At 39.1% G+C, this 17,221-nt stretch overlaps 1 protein-coding gene and 1 long non-coding RNA gene across 4 annotated transcripts in view; one reads left to right on the top strand and one right to left on the bottom strand.

Moving 5' to 3' along the window:
- PDE11A (phosphodiesterase 11A) overlaps positions 1–17,221 on the bottom strand; it is a 169,275-nt gene that overhangs the window by 29,303 nt on the left and 122,751 nt on the right. For all 3 annotated transcript variants that reach the window (XM_087949668.1, XM_087949667.1, XM_087949669.1), the window contains exon 13: positions 7,208–7,317. In XM_087949668.1, the coding sequence (XP_087805794.1) occupies positions 7,208–7,317 (110 nt within the window). The remainder of the gene's footprint in view (positions 1–7,207; positions 7,318–17,221) is intronic.
- Positions 1,693–15,282, top strand: LOC148133131 (uncharacterized). Its single transcript, XR_015746493.1, has 5 exons — positions 1,693–3,630; positions 8,811–8,927; positions 10,280–10,343; positions 11,515–13,594; positions 14,976–15,282. It is a non-coding gene; the product is annotated as an uncharacterized LOC148133131 (long non-coding RNA).

Raw genomic sequence — 17,221 nt, 5'->3', positions numbered from 1 at the left:
TCAGAAAGCACTCTAAAGTGACAGATGAGGTTTGGTGTTATTGGTATGTGTGTGTTTGTCCATGCATATGTATATATGCATAGTTGAAGAAATTAGTTTAAGAAATTCTGGCTTGAAATGAAAAGAATTCTCCTAGGAGATTATATTGCAAAGCTACACTACCCAGATATTTAATCATCATGGGGCAGCTGTAATGAGAGAAAGAGAAGAAAATTACCAAGAACGTTGTCCTCCAGAGGAAACAGCAGTGAAGTGGATTAACATGCTGTGATACTGTTTTCAATCACACTCTTCCTAATCTTTCATTGTGCTGAACCCTCCCCACCCATGTTAGGAAAGAAATGGGAAAGGTGAGGCATAAATTTACAGTCTTTGCAACCTGTCTGACCACAAATCACAACATGTCAGGATAATAACGGCTGTTATCATTACCCTTAACACATTATGTCACCAGGTGCCTATAACCTTTTTGTTATTTAACATTATAAAAAGACCATGTTCTCCCTGCATGAACTCAGTACAAGCAGCAGGTATAGACTGATGGTTTACCAGTAAATATTGCTTTTTATAAAAAAAATAACAACCTAAAAATAATATTTAGATTAAATGGGTTGCATTTTGATTTCCATTTTATAAAACACCGTGGTTTGAAACATGTTTGAATCTTGCAAAGTCTCAAATCTCATGTAATTTTGCTGTGCGTCTGGTTTCAGATTTGAACCTAAAATCTTGCTGTACATGGACATTTTGACTTTCTTGTCAATGTCTCATGTGCTAGATTTTGCTATTTCTGCAAGAGTTCATCCAATTTTAAAATTTATTTATCCGACACAAGCACTATTGTTCAAGATTGTACAAAAGCATCCACTGCCAGAAAAATCTCAAATGGTATAAATTCAAACAGGAACATAAAGGCTTCTCAGGAGACATCCACTGCTAAGCCTCATAAAAACTTGCATTTTACTATTGAGTTAATGAGAGCAGCCTACCAGCTATACCGGTAGTTCTCCCATCTTCTACTCACTGCCAGAACTGATCTTGAGTAAACCTAGCCCACCTCATAAATGAAATATTAGTCTTTCAAAACAGGGATGGAATAGGAAATGTGTTCGAATGTAATCTATTTTACATTCAACACCCAAAAGTTTATTTCTTCTAATTTCCCTAAAATCTTCATTTTGTATATCGTTCTTGTTAGTGTCTATGGAGATTCTCAGTCATTCAGGTCATGGTTATCCCAAAGGTACTTTTTCAAGAGGCAACTGGACAGCTATAAACATTTTTATAATACATTTGTTTTGAATGCTAATTTTTAGCCTATAACTTATTTCAGAGCTCCATGCAACTGAAATGATGATTGTTTGATCCAGTCGTTATCCCAGTTCAGTTTGAACTGCAGGCCAAACACACATTCTTCAAAACAAGTTTGCATACTAACATTATATTTCCTCTTTTTAATTAGCCACTGAAACCATTAACGGTCCTCAAAAGCCTTAGGCTTTATACTACCATGGAAACTCTTTCACCATTAATCAGATTTAGTTACTGCAAAAAACACAGTAACAGTCCCACAGACGAGAAACACATAAAAAGAAGGCAGTAAGAGAGTCTTAGGCTTCAAAGTAAACTATTTTTTCTGCTTCCTCTTGCATCGGATTTCTTTTTTTAATCAATAGCTCTTCAAATTCCAACCCCCTGCCAAGCAGGAAACCCTATATAATTCCAGACTAGTGGCTGTCCACAGGGGTGAAATTCAAATTTCCTAACAACCAGTTCTGTGGGCGTGGCCTAATTTGTGAGTGTGGCTTGCTGGTCATGTGACTGGGTGAGTGTGGCTTGCTGACTGGGTGTGGCTGGGTGGTCATGTGATTGGCTGGGCATGGCAAGGTGGCCATGTAATGGGGTGGGCATGGCTAGCTGGACATGTGACCGGCAAACCAAATATAAGTGATCCTCACTTAATGGCTAGTTGCTTAGCAAGTGTTCTAATTTATGACTGACCTCTCCAGAGCTACTTGACCTGTTTTTGGTGTTTTGACAGTGACACACACACACACACACACACACACACTTATCAGCAGTTACAACATCCCACACATTCTTGTGACTGAGGTTTTCTATGTTTTTTGCCAGTTTCCAACAATTCTTTCTGGTTTCTGGTTAAAAATGCCCATTGGGGAAAATGGACTTGTTCAACAACCAGTGTTTGCTTAATGACCACAAGGTTCATTTAATCACCATGGTGTTGGCCTAACCCAGGGGCCTGCAACCTTAAACACTCAAAGAGCCATTTTTCTATTTTCTTTTAAACAGGTATCTCTCTGTGTGTGTCTCTTTCTTCCTCCCTCTCTCTCAACTCTCTCTTTCTCTTTCTCATCTCTCTTTCTCCTTCTCTCTGTTTCTCATCTCTCTCATCTATAAATGCTAAGATTGGAAGCTGTTTTTAATAATCCTATTTCTCTGCATTTTTTTCACACACATTTGTGTATATGTATCCAATACTCTTTCTTCCTTTCCGCTATGTATTCAAAATGGCCAATGATTGTGTGTGTGTGTGTGTGTGTGTGTGTGTACCATGTGTATATGTGTGTTATGTATGTGTATGGATATGTATATATATTTCACTATTAATGTGTGCCAGTGTACTTACAGTAAAAAAATGACAATAAAAGTTATCTTATCCTATCTTCCTTCTTTCTTTCCCAATCTCATTCCTCCCCACACCCTATTTTGTGTTGGCTTCCTAGCCAAGTACTTATGAGGCCTGATCCTGTTTAGCTTTCTAAAATTAGCCTACTGAAATAAATACCAAGCTAAACTGCCCAATAATTTACCTACTAATACTATCTTGCACCTGATTTCAATGTAAACAGCCAATCTGCAGTATTACTAAATTTTGCTAGGCATCTGCTGCATATTATTTTTTCTTCCTTGATAATCTAGTCTTAGCTGGGAAAAACAGTCTGGAGACACTGGTGAGAGCAGCTCAGTGCAGATAAAAGTTGCGCGTCTCCCCATATTCCTTTCTCCGCGAGCAGCCCCGTCCCCTCCTCCTCATTTGTGAAGTGCGCTAAGTTTAAAGGTGCTGCGAGAGGCTGCTCGCTGAGAGAGGAACATGGGGAGATGCGTGACTTTTCTCCATGCCAAGAGGGCTACTCATTCTCTCTCTCGACTCCACTCTTGATGCGGAGAAAAGTTGGTGGGAGCAGCAGTCACTCGTCCTGGGGCTCATGTTCACCATACCTGCGGGGTTTGGGGGATGCAGCGGCAGTGAGGCCGCAATGGCGATGGCAGCAAGGAAGGCAATGGTGATTCCGATGGCATCGGGACTTCCAGGACCAGCTCCCTGTGGACATCCATGTGGCCGCACACGTGGTGCATCGGGGCTTCCAAGCTCTGCTCCCCGCAGCTGCTGTCAGCTGTCCCAGACTCGATCAAGGGGTGACTTGCTGACACGAGCCTCTCCAATGATCCTTCCTGCTACTCTTGATGGGATAGCAAGAGTTTTTTCTTTCCTGGCACAGTGAAATGCTTGCAAGCCCCCCTCCCATCGGAAACTGCAGGTGAGAGAAGCAGCCGCTAACCTGGCTGGAGCCTACACGAACCTCTCCACATGTTCCCCTGCAAAAGGTAAGGGGGGGAAGGCGACCAGTGGTGGTAGATAAGCAACCGGGGTTTGCAGAGCCTCACTCATCCAGGGAGATCAGTTCAGGCAGGGCCGCAGCGGAAGGCAGGCAGCAATGGCTGGCCTGGCAGGTGCACAAAAGCAGGCTGCAGGCAGCAGTGTCATGCATGCGTGCGATGTCGTGCATGTGCAATAAGGACTGACTGGGCAGGTAGTAGAGAAGCGGGTGGAGAGGGGCCGGGCCAGCCAGAGGCCCAATTTACCAGTTCTTTGAACTACGGAGAATCAAAACAATTGGTTCTACCGAACCGGTCCGAACTGGTAGAATTCCACCCAATCTCTTCTTAAAAACCTCCAGTGATGAAACACCCACAATTTTAAAGGCAAGCCATTCCGCTGATTAATTGTTTTAACTGTCAGAAAATTTCTCCTTATTCTAGGTAGGATCTCTCTTTGATAAGTTTCCATTCATTACTTCTTGTCCTTCTCTCAGGTGCTTTGAAGAATTGGTTATCCCCTTCTTTTTTGTGACAGCCTCACAAATATTGGAATACATATGGGAAATATAATGGTGCACTGTCAGATGCAGTAACAAACTCACTTGTTCTAGCACCCAAGTCAACCCATTACCTGATGGTTTGTTTATCCAATGGAAGGCTATCATTGTTGCTATTCCAGCATCATAGACATCAATCACCTTTGCTCTACTTAAGCTGATATACAGAGCAGTGAAACATGAGTATAATCCCTCATATGTACAGGATTAAGCCAAACTATAACACATGCCATCATGCTATACTGGGTAACTAAAATGCTTCCCAAAATGAAGATATAGCCAAGTTTCCCCATTTCACACCAAGTCCTGAATAGTAAGTATTTATATATATATTTATTTTGCAATTATCTGGAGCTGTTATAATACAGAATTGTATTAAAGATTCATATTTCCTTAATGCCTTGTACTGTGCTAAGAGTAAAGACCTAATTGGTTTTTCTGAAGTCTATTGCCTAGCAACTAGGTGGGCCAAGGAAGTAAGTGTGTGTGTGTGTGTGTGTGTGTATCAGTTTTCTGCTTGCAACTAATAATAATGCAACTCCTGATACTGAATACTTAATACAGAGAATTATATTAGCAGAAATAATCTCAAACTGGAAACATAATTTCTCATTTAGGGTGCTGTACAGGTAGTCCTCGAGTTACAACACTTCATTTAGTGACCTTTGGCTGAAAAAATTCAGAGAAAGTATGTCTAAGAAGGTATCGCTCCCATTTTGTTTTTCTGATATCTTAATTGCCTGAATGGGATCAGTTACCATGCAATGAACATGTCCTTCAGTTCCACCCAAAACAATAAACAATATCTATATCAGGAAACCCAACACATGTGTCGGCACAACACTACTCTAGGAATACAATAACTTAAGCATAAACAGAATACTTGCTTATAACAGAGGTGTAAACAAAGGAGATAAAATTAAGAATCTCCTATGAAGGAAATTCAGCCTCCCAAAAGCAACGCACACATCCTGTTGCAAAGTACATTTTACAATGTACATCCATCTATTTGTGTGTTTTACGTTTATACTAAATCAAGCTACTTTGTTTTTCTTTCCCAACTGGTGAAGAATGTTATTACCTGTCCAAAGCCTAATCCCAGAAGCAGAAGTATCCTTTATCTCAGATGAAGTCTCTCACAGTTGTAAAATTGAAATATATTCCGTGTATAATCTGAGACTGCCGAAGAAGATGATGACACTACACAATCTGATCTCAATCCTACACTCTCCATGTAAAGACTTTGGTCCTTTGGAACAAAATCCCAGACCATTAAATGTCTATGGAGATTCTCAGGGATGAACACCCTTCGAATAGTGCGGGAGTATGAATGGATTTCCAGAAAAATTGCCAACCACAGGAACCATTTGCACCTCAGTTTGAGATGCAGACAACACAGACTCATTCCCAACAGCCTGTGCCTATCTACAACAGTGAACGGACACAGGGCAGACAACATCCTGCAGTCAAGGCTCAACACCCATCTGGTGACCCTGAAGACACAGATAAACCTCTAAGTGGCCTCTAAAAGAGTGCAAATGACCAGCTGTCTGTAAGGGTTATAAATCTTTCCATTCTCCACCACCCAGTCAGAGCTGAAGAAGCTTTTTTGGTGAGAAGCGAAATGTCTTCAAAGAAAAAACAAGGAAGTCCAGTTGCCTCCTGAAAAAGCAGCTTTGGGGCCCAGACCATTAAGTTCACTGATTAAAGCAGAGGTGTCAAACTTGCGGCCCGGATGCATCACATGCTGCCCCCCCCCACCTGATTTAGCGAAGGGGGAAAAAGTCCTGATATATCACGTGACGCCGCCATGACACCACAAATTTGACACTCCTGGATTAAGGGGACACACTAATCCAGGAAAGTGGAAAGTAAATGGTCATTTGACATAGACCAGGGGTCAGCAACCCATGGCTCTGGAGCCACATGTGGCTCTTTCATCCCTCTGCTGTGGCTCCCTGTCACCAGTCAGCTCCACAGCTGATAGGGCTTTCAGTTAGGACAGGTAGAGGAAAAAGGATGCCGTGCTAGGAAGAGACTATGGTGGGGAAACCGGACTTCCAGTTGGCTCCAGAATTGAATGGGAGGCTTCCGGTCAGGACCTTTGTGGCTCTTTGGGTATTTAAGATTGCTGACCCCTGCCTGACATAGACTATTGTGAAGGAACTGTATGTGTAGAATCTGAGTAGAATCAAGGTACAAAATTACTTTAGGTATAAGCTCTTACTTTCATGTGGGCAATAACCATTTAGCGGAACTTTGCAGAGCCCCCTACCAAATCCATTTTGCTGTATTATAAGCCAATTCTCCTATAAGAAGTCCTCCTATGAAGTACACTATGACCACTGGACCAGGGGTCTCCAACCTTGGCAACTTTAAGCCTAGCGGACTTCAACTCCCAGAATTCCCCAGCCAGCTTTGCTTTCTGGGAGTTGAAGTCCACCAGGCTTAAAGTTGCCAAGGTTGGAGACCCCTGCACTAGACTCTATGCGGGTAGTTGGGAGAGATTGTCTATTATGAAGCTGAGTAGTGTGTGAGTAATTATAATCCAACTCATCAACCAGTTAAGAGTTTAACATGTTATAAAAACCCAGGAACTCTTGCAAGTGTGTCATGCACAAATCACGAAATAGCTTGAATTGTGTGGGACTCTGCCTGTCTTCACGAAACAAGGCACCATTTATGTAAAAAGTTTCTGTTTTGAACGCAGATGCTTGCTATTTCCTTCATACTTGCTACCATTTCATAGAATAATGGCCCACATTTTATGCTTTCAATTCTGTCTTCTATTCTGCTCCACTTTCAACTAAAGTTTTGCCTAATTTAATGTTATATTAGATGGATATTCATTTGTAGCAGATTAGGTCATGATAAAAAAATAATTTGGAAGGAATTAAGTTTTCTTTTTAAGAAATGTAGAGAAAGAAATGCAATTATATTACACATATCTTGAAACCAACACTTATCTCTAACTTCTAAAATATTAATTTTCAAAACAAGACAAACAAATAATAATGGAAACATACTTAGCTTGAAAGGCATTGTTTGTTCCTCTGTGATCAAGGTCATGGCATAAACATCCAACAATCAAAGCTAAAATTTCTATTTCTGTCAGAATCTCCTGAAATCCTGCTGTCTGAAAATAGAAAAAAAAATTATATTGGTAGCGTCAACAAATGCAATCATTTTTAAGCTGTCGTTAGAAATCAGGTAAACCAGGGGTGTCAAACTGGCAGCCCACAGGCTGGATGCAGGCCACGCCCACCCCAGCTCCGTGAAGAGAAAAACGTTGCAAAAACTAATGTGATGGAAATGTGATGCCATGAATTTAACACCTGTGTGATAAATGAGTGTTGGAGGAAGGACTGAGATGTATCAGCAGTTAAGTTTGATAAGTGGAAGTTAGGATAAGCTAGTGGTTAAACTGAGATCACCTCAGATGATTTAGGTCATTTTCTCTTAGCCAACCTACCTCTCAGAGTTGCTGCTGAAAGGAAAATGGGAGGTAGGAATGTTGGCTATATCCCTTAAGCTCCTGAAGGAGCTTAATAGGTAGTCCTTGACTTACAATAATTCGTTTAGTGGCTGTTTCAGATTACAACAGCACTGAAAAAAGTGACTTGTGACCATTTTTCATACTTAACCATTGCAGCATACCCATGGTTACATAATCAAAAATTGGGCCCTTGGCAACTGACACATATTTATGACAGCTGTACTGTCCCAGGGTCATGAGATCACCATTTGTACTCATCCCATCCTGCTTGCAATAAACAAAGAAAACGGGGGAAGCTAAATTAATTTAATGGCTGCAGGATTCAATTAACCACTGCAATGATTTACTTAACAATTATGGCAAAAGGGTAATAAAATGGCGCAAAATTCACTCAATTCCTTGAATGGCTTAGCACTGGCAATTTTCGACTCAGTTGTGGTGGTAAATCAAGGACTATCTGTGCATTTACCAAATAGCTAAAGAGTTGTTCATAATTCCAGTGCCCTCCGTATGGAGTAAAGCAAACACCCTTGGTTTTCACTATATCTACTAGAATTAACTCATCTGTGCAAAAAAAGTTCAGAAGTGCACTGTTGAGGCACTGCTAAATAGTAATCTTGCAAATGCCTTTGTTCTGCTGATATCTTGCTATTTTGAACGAATGAATTCTATATTGGCCAAGTGTGATTGGACACACAAGGAATTTGTCTTTGGCGCATATGCTGTCAGCGTACATAAAAAGAAAAGATACAAGAATCATAAGGTACAACACTTAATGATAGTCATAGGGTACAAATAAGCAATCAAATCATACTAGGAAACAGTCAATATAAATTGTAAGGATACAAGCGACAAAGTTACAGTCATACAGTCACAAGTGGGAGGAGATGGGTGATAGGAATGATGAGAAGATTAGTAGGAATAGTAATGCAGACTTAGTAAATAGTTGGATAGTGTTGAGGGAATTGATGATTTACAAAGGAAGCTTATTGGCCAAACGGCTATAACTAATTGGTTTCACATCAGTGAATCATTGAACAGGATGCTTTTCAGCTGGTAAGGTGTCCAGTAAAAACAACAGTAAAAGGGAGTCTGATCACAGAGCATCCCCTAAATCATCTTTCTCTGCACAGGTGCACTTCGGATATGTATGAATAAATCTCATCCCTAGCTGGAGTTCAGTGGGGATGTGAACATGACAGAAAGGAGCTATTTTAATGTCCAGCAGAAGCTTTAGTTTGCCCTGTAAGGTAATTGTTCTCAGTTTTTCATACTTTCTTATTCATTTAACACACTACAGGTAATCCTCGACCTACAACCATTCATTTAATGACTGCTCGAAGTTATAACGGCACTGAAAAAGCAAATTGTGATCGTTTTTCAAACTTACGACAATTGCAGACTCCACCTGGTGGTTGATCACAATTCAAATGTTTGGCTACTGGCTCATGTTTATGACAGTTGCTGTGTCATCTGATCCCCTTGAGATTTTCTGACAAGCAAAGTCAAATTCATTTAACAACTGCGTTGCTAAGTCAACAGCTGCAGGGATTCACTTAACAACTGTGACAAGAAAGGTCATAAAATGGAGCACTTAACCATCTCAGTTAGCAGCAGAAATGTTGGGCTCAATTGTGGTCATAAGTCAAGGATTACCTGTATTACTGAACCTACCAAACGGAGTTAGTTTAAAACTAACAAAATCAACTTGTTTCCATCCTTTTCTCCTTGATGAAAAATATATCTAAAATGTATAATAAGAACATCAAAAGAGCCCATGGCTTGATCAGATCAAAAATCCACATGGCCCACCTAGTTCCCATACTGGCCCACCTGATAGCCATGATGAGTGCAATAGTTTGTTTTGCCACTCATGCTCCCATTGTGAAACATGAATGCGGAGAGGCATAGGCTGGGTTCACACTCCGCATTATTCTACCTGCTTGAGTTTGGGTTAAAACAATGCATGGAGTCAGTTGCTATGGCTCTTGAATCATAGTTTACACCTTAGCTCATTGAGCATACAAGCCATTTTGCTTCAGATACAGGAAGTAAAAACTAGCTATCGATGCTAGTAACCACTGATAATCGCATTCCATGAATCAATTTTAATCACCTTTGTAGAGACCCAAATGAATGGGCATCATTCCATTTTATGACACTGAATTCCTCAGATTAGTTAAATCCAGTGTAAAATACTTTATCTTGTGCGTCCTGGTTTTCCCTTCATTTAATTCCACTGAGTGCTGAGTTTTAGGATTGTTAAGAGGGGAGAAAAACTCTAGTATCCATTTTCTTCATATCATTCATATACTGTACAATGATTATCATACACAAAAAAAGCACTCAAACACATTTCCCATAGGAAAATTCCTACAGGTCTGCAGAGTAAATGATAAAGAAAAAAATCACACCAATACAATCCATGTTTTTCACATTTTGTACTTATGTTGTACCATCCTATACATGTGCAAACAAAGGAGGGTTTCCATTATGATGAAGCAATCAATAATTCTATCTTTTTGATGAAAGCCATTGATCCTGTAAATGCCTCTGCTCCAGCTATTGGATAATGTAATGTCCTTTTCTGCATCTTTTCAAGTTATCCTGATGACCACAATCATACGCGCTGTTTTGAGGGAGCTGCATCTGAGCATTGTACAAAGGTATTGTGCTATTGACAATCTGATTCCTCTCCTAGTGATTCACCAAAATGTGGAAATTTCTTTTTTTCACAGTAGCTGTACACTGGGTCAATGTTAAATGAATAAGTGTTGTTGACTTATCTTGCTGAATTGGCACAACACTTTAGGAAAGATTGCCATGCCAGCACAATGCAGGGCATCATTACTATATAAAGAAACATGTTCAAATCTGATACCATTCTTCTCCTCACTGTTATATAATTTGTGTGCAGTAAATCTTGTAATGAAAGAAGCTAATATCAGTTATGACTGATAATTCCAAAGGTATCATTTCCAATGCAAATGCAATATGAGCACAGAAAGATTTGGTTACTATCTCTAGTCTAATGAAGAAGGACCAGGGGGTCACATGGTGTTCTGACCCACGCCCTTTTCCAACAAATCAAACACAATCCAAAGGGAACAGAAACCTTGTAATGCTTTTGCAAAATAATTAGCTGCGATAAGCACAAGCCTTGCCAAACTGTGCGAGACTTGCCAAAAGATAACAGACAAGAAATAATTTGCAAAATAAGAATCTTCAAATACAAACTCAGGATACTGGAATGTCCACGAGGCTGGAGTTTCAAAACGTCTTTGCCTTCTGCAAAGTACGTTCTTTTCACAGCTGGTTTTTATCTTCTTGAAGGAGGGGCCATTACCTTGCAGCCTTACTCCCGAGTCGCCTGTGCTATTGTCGCTGCTCTTTCCTACGAGCAATTCTGCGCGCTTGTGCACTTGGCACAGGGTCCTCGGGAACCTCCTCATCACTGCTGCCAGCCCCCACAATCTCTGAAGGCAGCAGTCCACTCCCTAATGGTCCTGGCCCCTCATCTGAATCCTCACTCTCCTCAGCCGTCTGCATCTGCTGCCAGCTAACCACAACACTGGGGTTGGGTTGGAAGACCTCCAAGGTCCCTTCCAACTCTGTTATTCTATTAAGACTAAATAATTATACTCCCCTTACTTTCAAAATCTAAGCCTGAAAAGGATTATGTACAGCATAATGTATTGTAATAGTGGAAGAGAACTTTTTTTTGCTGGAGAATCAACTCACTAGAGCCAGAGTCTAAACGCAATTATAAAGGTCATTCTTTATGTGAGGAAATGAATTACATTTTAACTGGTCTACTTTTATGTGTTTTGTTATTAGGACTCTAAATTTAATTATTTCTTCGATATATCAGTTGTGAAAATGAAAAAAAAAAAGTTGAAAAGATTATCTGAAGAAACAAGAGTTGATAAAAGAATGGATCTAATCTTGAGGTCGAACCTACAATCAAATTTCGTACTCACTATAGTCTCATTATAATCAATGAAAGCAGCCATGTGAGTTAAAATGATGGATGTGTAAGTTGCACTGCTAGGTCTATAGCTCTCAAAGGCCAAGCCATACAGGGTAACAGTATAAATCATTAAACATATTAAAAAAAACTGCAATGCTAGGAAGTTATTTTAAAAATTTAAAGCTTCCAAGCACGATTTACAGATAGAGTTAAAATATTAATAAAAAGAGAAATAAAGTTTAGCTAAGTATGCTTTTGAAAATCATGTGCCCTTCTTCTCAGATTACAAAATAACATCATGGTCTTTTCCAAGTGCCAGAAAAGTGTGATTAGTGACAATAATTTCACTGAAAATAGGTCATAAAGATATTCTCGACTGGACCAGCAGATCTATTTAACTCTGACCAACATAAGCCACCACGGCAGTATATTACTGTCAGAACCAAGATTAATATGCCCAGGGAGTTATGCTGCACATACCCCTTTTCCCATTATAATATGATCTGGTTACATAAACGTAGACAGTTATTGATGGAAGATATATATGGTAGCCACGAGAACACGACTATAATCAAGTGGAGGCCATTTAATTGCAAACAATTACAACTTTATTTAACAATAACCTTATTCCCAGTAGATGGTATGGAATGTAAGCTGTTTTTCTTTCTTTAAGAGATACTTCAACAAAATTCTGTGCTTTTTTACAAAATGATGGTCCCTGGGGCCTCCAGCCTGTCTTTTTTTTTTCTTATGTTTTATAACTGGTTATATCTTTTAGTTTATTTCCCCACCTTTAATTCCGTTCAATTAAATAGCGTCTGTCCCCTTTTGCTCCCTTTTCTTAAGTTATTTACTCTCTTCTTCTTCAAGAAGGGTTTCTGAATTGAAAATGTTTAAAAACTCTTGCCTTAGGAAAGTAGCCAGGTAACCTTTCACCTATTTTAGTAGACTGTGAGTAATCAACCTTTTCATCACTATGCCTACAAGATTGTCTGTCTCTTTTACATCTGACTTTTAAAATTAATTATAACAACTTTAATTTAAAAAGTAGGAAGCTGACATGCTGCATATCCAAATGTGTTACATCCCTATCCTCTTCCATTATAAGAATGCTTACGGGTCCTGAATGGCCACTTAAACCGTACAAAAAATAAAATGGGATGGAAACGTATGCAACTATCGGAAGATTAAAAAAATAAGAAAGTTGTTGGGAGGTTGAAAGAGTAGGTGTGAGCATATTCCTACAGGGTCGTATTTATTAAAGGCTTCTTCCTGATTTCTTTGCCAGTTCACAAGATGGGAGGAATGTAAATGCAAAATCCTCACCATATTCTGGTTCATGGTCACCAGTCCTCGCACTTACAACCATTGCAGCATCTCTAAACCATCTTGTAGTCTCAATTTGGGTGCTTGGCTGGGATGTGCTAGGATCACATGATCACCATTTGTGACCTTCCCAGCTGACTTCCAACAAGCAGAGTCAATGGGGAAGCCGGATTTGTTTAACAAAGGCAGCAAAGAGGGTAGAAAAATTGGGCATGACTCACTTAATGACTTTATCACTTAGCAACAGAAGCTCCAGTTGCAGTTGTGATGATAAGTTGAAGACTTCCTGCATCTATTTTTTCTAAACAAATCAGGAAGGAGGTAAGCAGGCATAATGGGCCAGAAATTAAAAAAAAAAGTGAATCAGCCATTGGCCAGGTTAATAATTCTTTCTTTTAAAAAAAAATCCAGATCTATCTGCTTTAGAGATATTTGCCTTAGTTGGTTACTGACTGTTAGGTTTTTGGGGGGCTTTTGGTTTCTAGTCAAATGTCTTCTTTTATTTCTCTTGATATATATTGTTTTCTTTTAATTTTTGTCTGTGAGCTGTCTCCAAATTGAAATAATCAATCAATCAGTGTTGACAGTTGATGACATATATCACAGTGGAAGTCATAAAAGGTAATGTATTTGTATTATTATGAGCTAGAAGTTATCCATGTTTCCTAAGTAAATATAGCTACTGAATGCACAAAAGTAGGCATTTCTTTGCTACCACCTAGTGGTCCTCTGCATTTTTATAACCTACATTTGTAACCAAGGTTTAGTTTCTGAGCCGGTATACTTGGATTAACTGTTGACTGTGTCATTGTTAATAGTGAGCTAGGAACTCCTTATTCAAAACTTTAGCTAGGGAGACAATAATAGACCAACCCTTTTTCAATAAGACTTGTTTTCCTGCTAAGCAAAGTTCAAATTACTATGGTAGCTACTGTACTAAAAAAATAAGATTAGGGTCAATTATTTCTGAAAGAAAAATCATCTGACAAACTCACAGTATCTGATTCTTTCATCCGAAGTTACTGTCCATTGCATATGGGATTTCTATGGCCAAATGGCAGCATACAGAGGATTCTTTAAAGTAGAATAATAATAAATAAAGAATAATGATCTGGATTGCAAAGAAGTTCAGACCAGGTTCCATATAACTATTTTACTTTAACCTAGCGGCATTAAACGTAAAAATTTTAATGACTCTGAATGAAGGAAAGCACGATTTAGTCCCGATGGGAAGTCTTGAACAAATGAAATTATATATGATTTATCTGCCGCTGAAGAACATGTGCAAATAGTTTGTAAATTTTCCATTATAAACTGAATTTTGAATGAATTCAGAACGCAGTCACCATGTTCAGTTTCTAAACCCCCAGAAATACTTTCAGGTGTCTGTAGGACCATTCTCATTTGTCATATTCACACATCCTAGAGTTGATCAGTAGTTCCTTCAGCTGACCAACAGAGGGACACAGAAATCTGTACAGTATTCAGTTTTTATATCTCATTCTCATCCTTAGTTCTGGTCTCATAGCTTTTCTTAGCACTTAAGAATCAACAATGGCTGAATGTTATGAGCACAGCCTGAAATCCTGAGGTATCTGAACCTTAGCATAAAGGAAGAAGCAGAATGGAGTGGGGAAACAGCCTACTCTGAAGTTCCAGCACTGTCAGTTTTAAAAAGCTTCTTTTTTTTGCCCTTAGTGTACACTTGAGCCAAGCCTAGCAAGATGTTAACACCTGAGCTGCTCAGGAGGTAGCATGAAAAGATGGGCATGGTGTTGATCTGGGATCAACTTTCCTCCAGAAGTCGTGAATGCTCCAACCCTGGAAATTTTTAAGAAGAGATTGAACAACCATTTGTCTGAAATGATATAGGGTTTTCTGCTTGACCAGGGTGGTTCGACTAGAAGACCTCTAAGGTCCCTTCCAACTCTGTTATTCTGAATAATGCCAAAGACTCTTCTGTAAATGCCTCTAGTCATCTGGGTACTATTTCTAATTGCAGAGATCGACGTCTTCATGGAACGCCTTCCTTTCTATCCGAATGACAAAAATATCATAGATACAGTACATCTGAAGAAGAAGTGTGTGTAAAGAAGGCAAGAGGGATAGGAGTGAGTGAAAGTATATTACGTATATAACATATATTGAGTATATAATACTCAACAAATAAATGCTCTGTCCTACATATTGGCAAAAAAATAATAATCAGAAAATAAAATACAGCTGAATAGTCAAGACCTTGTTGATGATCCAAACTCTGTCAAGGACCTTGGAGTACTCATCTCTAATGATCTAAGTGCTAGAGCCCACTGTAACTACATAGCCAAAAAGGCGTTAAGAGTTGTTAACCTAATCTTACGTAGCTTTTTCTCTGGTAATATTACACTACTAACTAGAGCATACAAAACATTTGCTAGACCAATACTCGAATACAGCTCATCAGTCTGGAACCCACATTACGTATCTGATATTAGCACAATTGAGAAAGTCCAGAAATATTTCACAAGAAGAGTTCTTCACTTGTTGCAGAATACCTTATGCCACCAGACTCAAAATTCTAGACCTAGAAAACCTAGAACTATACCGCCTTCAGTCCGATCTAAGTATAGTATATAAAATAATACATTGCAATGTCCTACCTGTCAATGAATACTTCAGCTTCAACCATAACAACACTAGAGCAAACAATAGATACAAACTCAAGGTTAATCGCACCAAACTTGATTGCAGGGAATACGACTTCAGCAACAGAGTGGTCAATGTCTGGAATACTCTACCTGACTCTGTGGTTTCTTCCCCAAACCCCAAAAACTTTAACCTTAGACTGTCTACTATTGACCTCACCCCTTTCCTAAGAGGTCTGTAGGGGGCGTGCATAAGTGCACCAATGTGCCTACCATCCCTGTCCTATTGTTTCTTTTATTTTTTTATTTTTCTTATATGTATCCATGTATTCATAACTATGTTTTTACTTATACCTATTATCTTGTAAGCAATTGACAAATAAAAATAAATAAATAAATAAATAAATAAAGTTGTTGATTACAGATGTAAAATTGTTCTGAAATCTGACACAATTAACCATAAGGACACTACAGTGAAGCTTAAAGCAAGATGGAAAAACAGAAAAAAGGTGCCAGGGGCATAACTGAGGCTACCTGATGCATTCCTGTATATATCAATGAAAGGTGTTTCCCCCCTCCCTACATCAAGACGTGCAATTTTTTGTTGTATATATCAGTGGGACCACAGGATAGCACATAATGTAATCTTGAAAAGGAGTTTTTTAGTTACTTGGTCCAATCATTATGACACAACTGTTCATAATGGTTATATTATGGTATGACTGCTGGAACCATATGTCAAAGGATGCTGACAGCACTATATGTCCCGGCTGAAATTCTGAGCAAATAAAAGAGTGAATAAAAGAAAAAAAAGAAATAAAAGAAAATGTGAGTTCTCTAAAGGACAATATTCTTACTGCAATATTGTAACATGTGAAATGGCCCGCTATCAAGTGGTCCCTATATTATACTTTATGGCTTGGTGTTTTATCCAATTAAATTAAAAACATCAAAGCATCTGAAGGTTGTGTTCAGTAATAAGCAGAAGGCAACATTCTATAAGCTGATTACTGGGACAGAAGGCATGGGGAAACAGATTGGTGTGAAGACATTCTCAATAATGGAATACCAACATTTCTGCCCCTAACTCAACTACTGAAAAAAGGGTCTGAGCTGACGCAGAAGTTCTGCAGAATAATCTATTGGACCCGATGGACTATGTGCCTACTTCTTAAAAAAGCTTTCCACTGCCATAGCAGAAACTGTAAGCATAATCTTTGAAAAATCTTTCAGGACCAGCTCCTTGCCCAACCTATGGTCACTAGCCACAGTTATCCCCATCTTCAAAAAGGGAGACCCCAGCCTAGTTGAAAATTACAGCGGATCTCTTTAAGTTGCATCACCTGCAAAGTCATAGAATCAATTATTAACTAATCCATTGCCCTCCACTTAGAGACAAACAACCTACTCACTAACAAACAATTTGGTTTCAGAAAAAAATTATCCTGTAATCTACAACTCCTACACTGCAAAAACATATGAACTATACAAGTCGATCAGGGCAAAGCAATGGACATTATTTACATAGACTTCTGTAAAGCCCTTGATTCAGTGGTACATGACAAACTACTTGTAAAACTAAAATGGCATCTCCGGACATCTGAATAATTGGATAGCTGCATTC

The sequence above is a fragment of the Notechis scutatus genome, chromosome 1, assembly GCF_049901735.1.
Source record: "Notechis scutatus isolate UNSWTSFEM ecotype Mainland chromosome 1, rNotScu1.2, whole genome shotgun sequence".
NCBI lineage: Eukaryota > Metazoa > Chordata > Lepidosauria > Squamata > Elapidae > Notechis > Notechis scutatus.
Note: the sequence above shows the minus strand (reverse complement) of the source record. Positions and strands in the feature narration are given on the sequence as shown.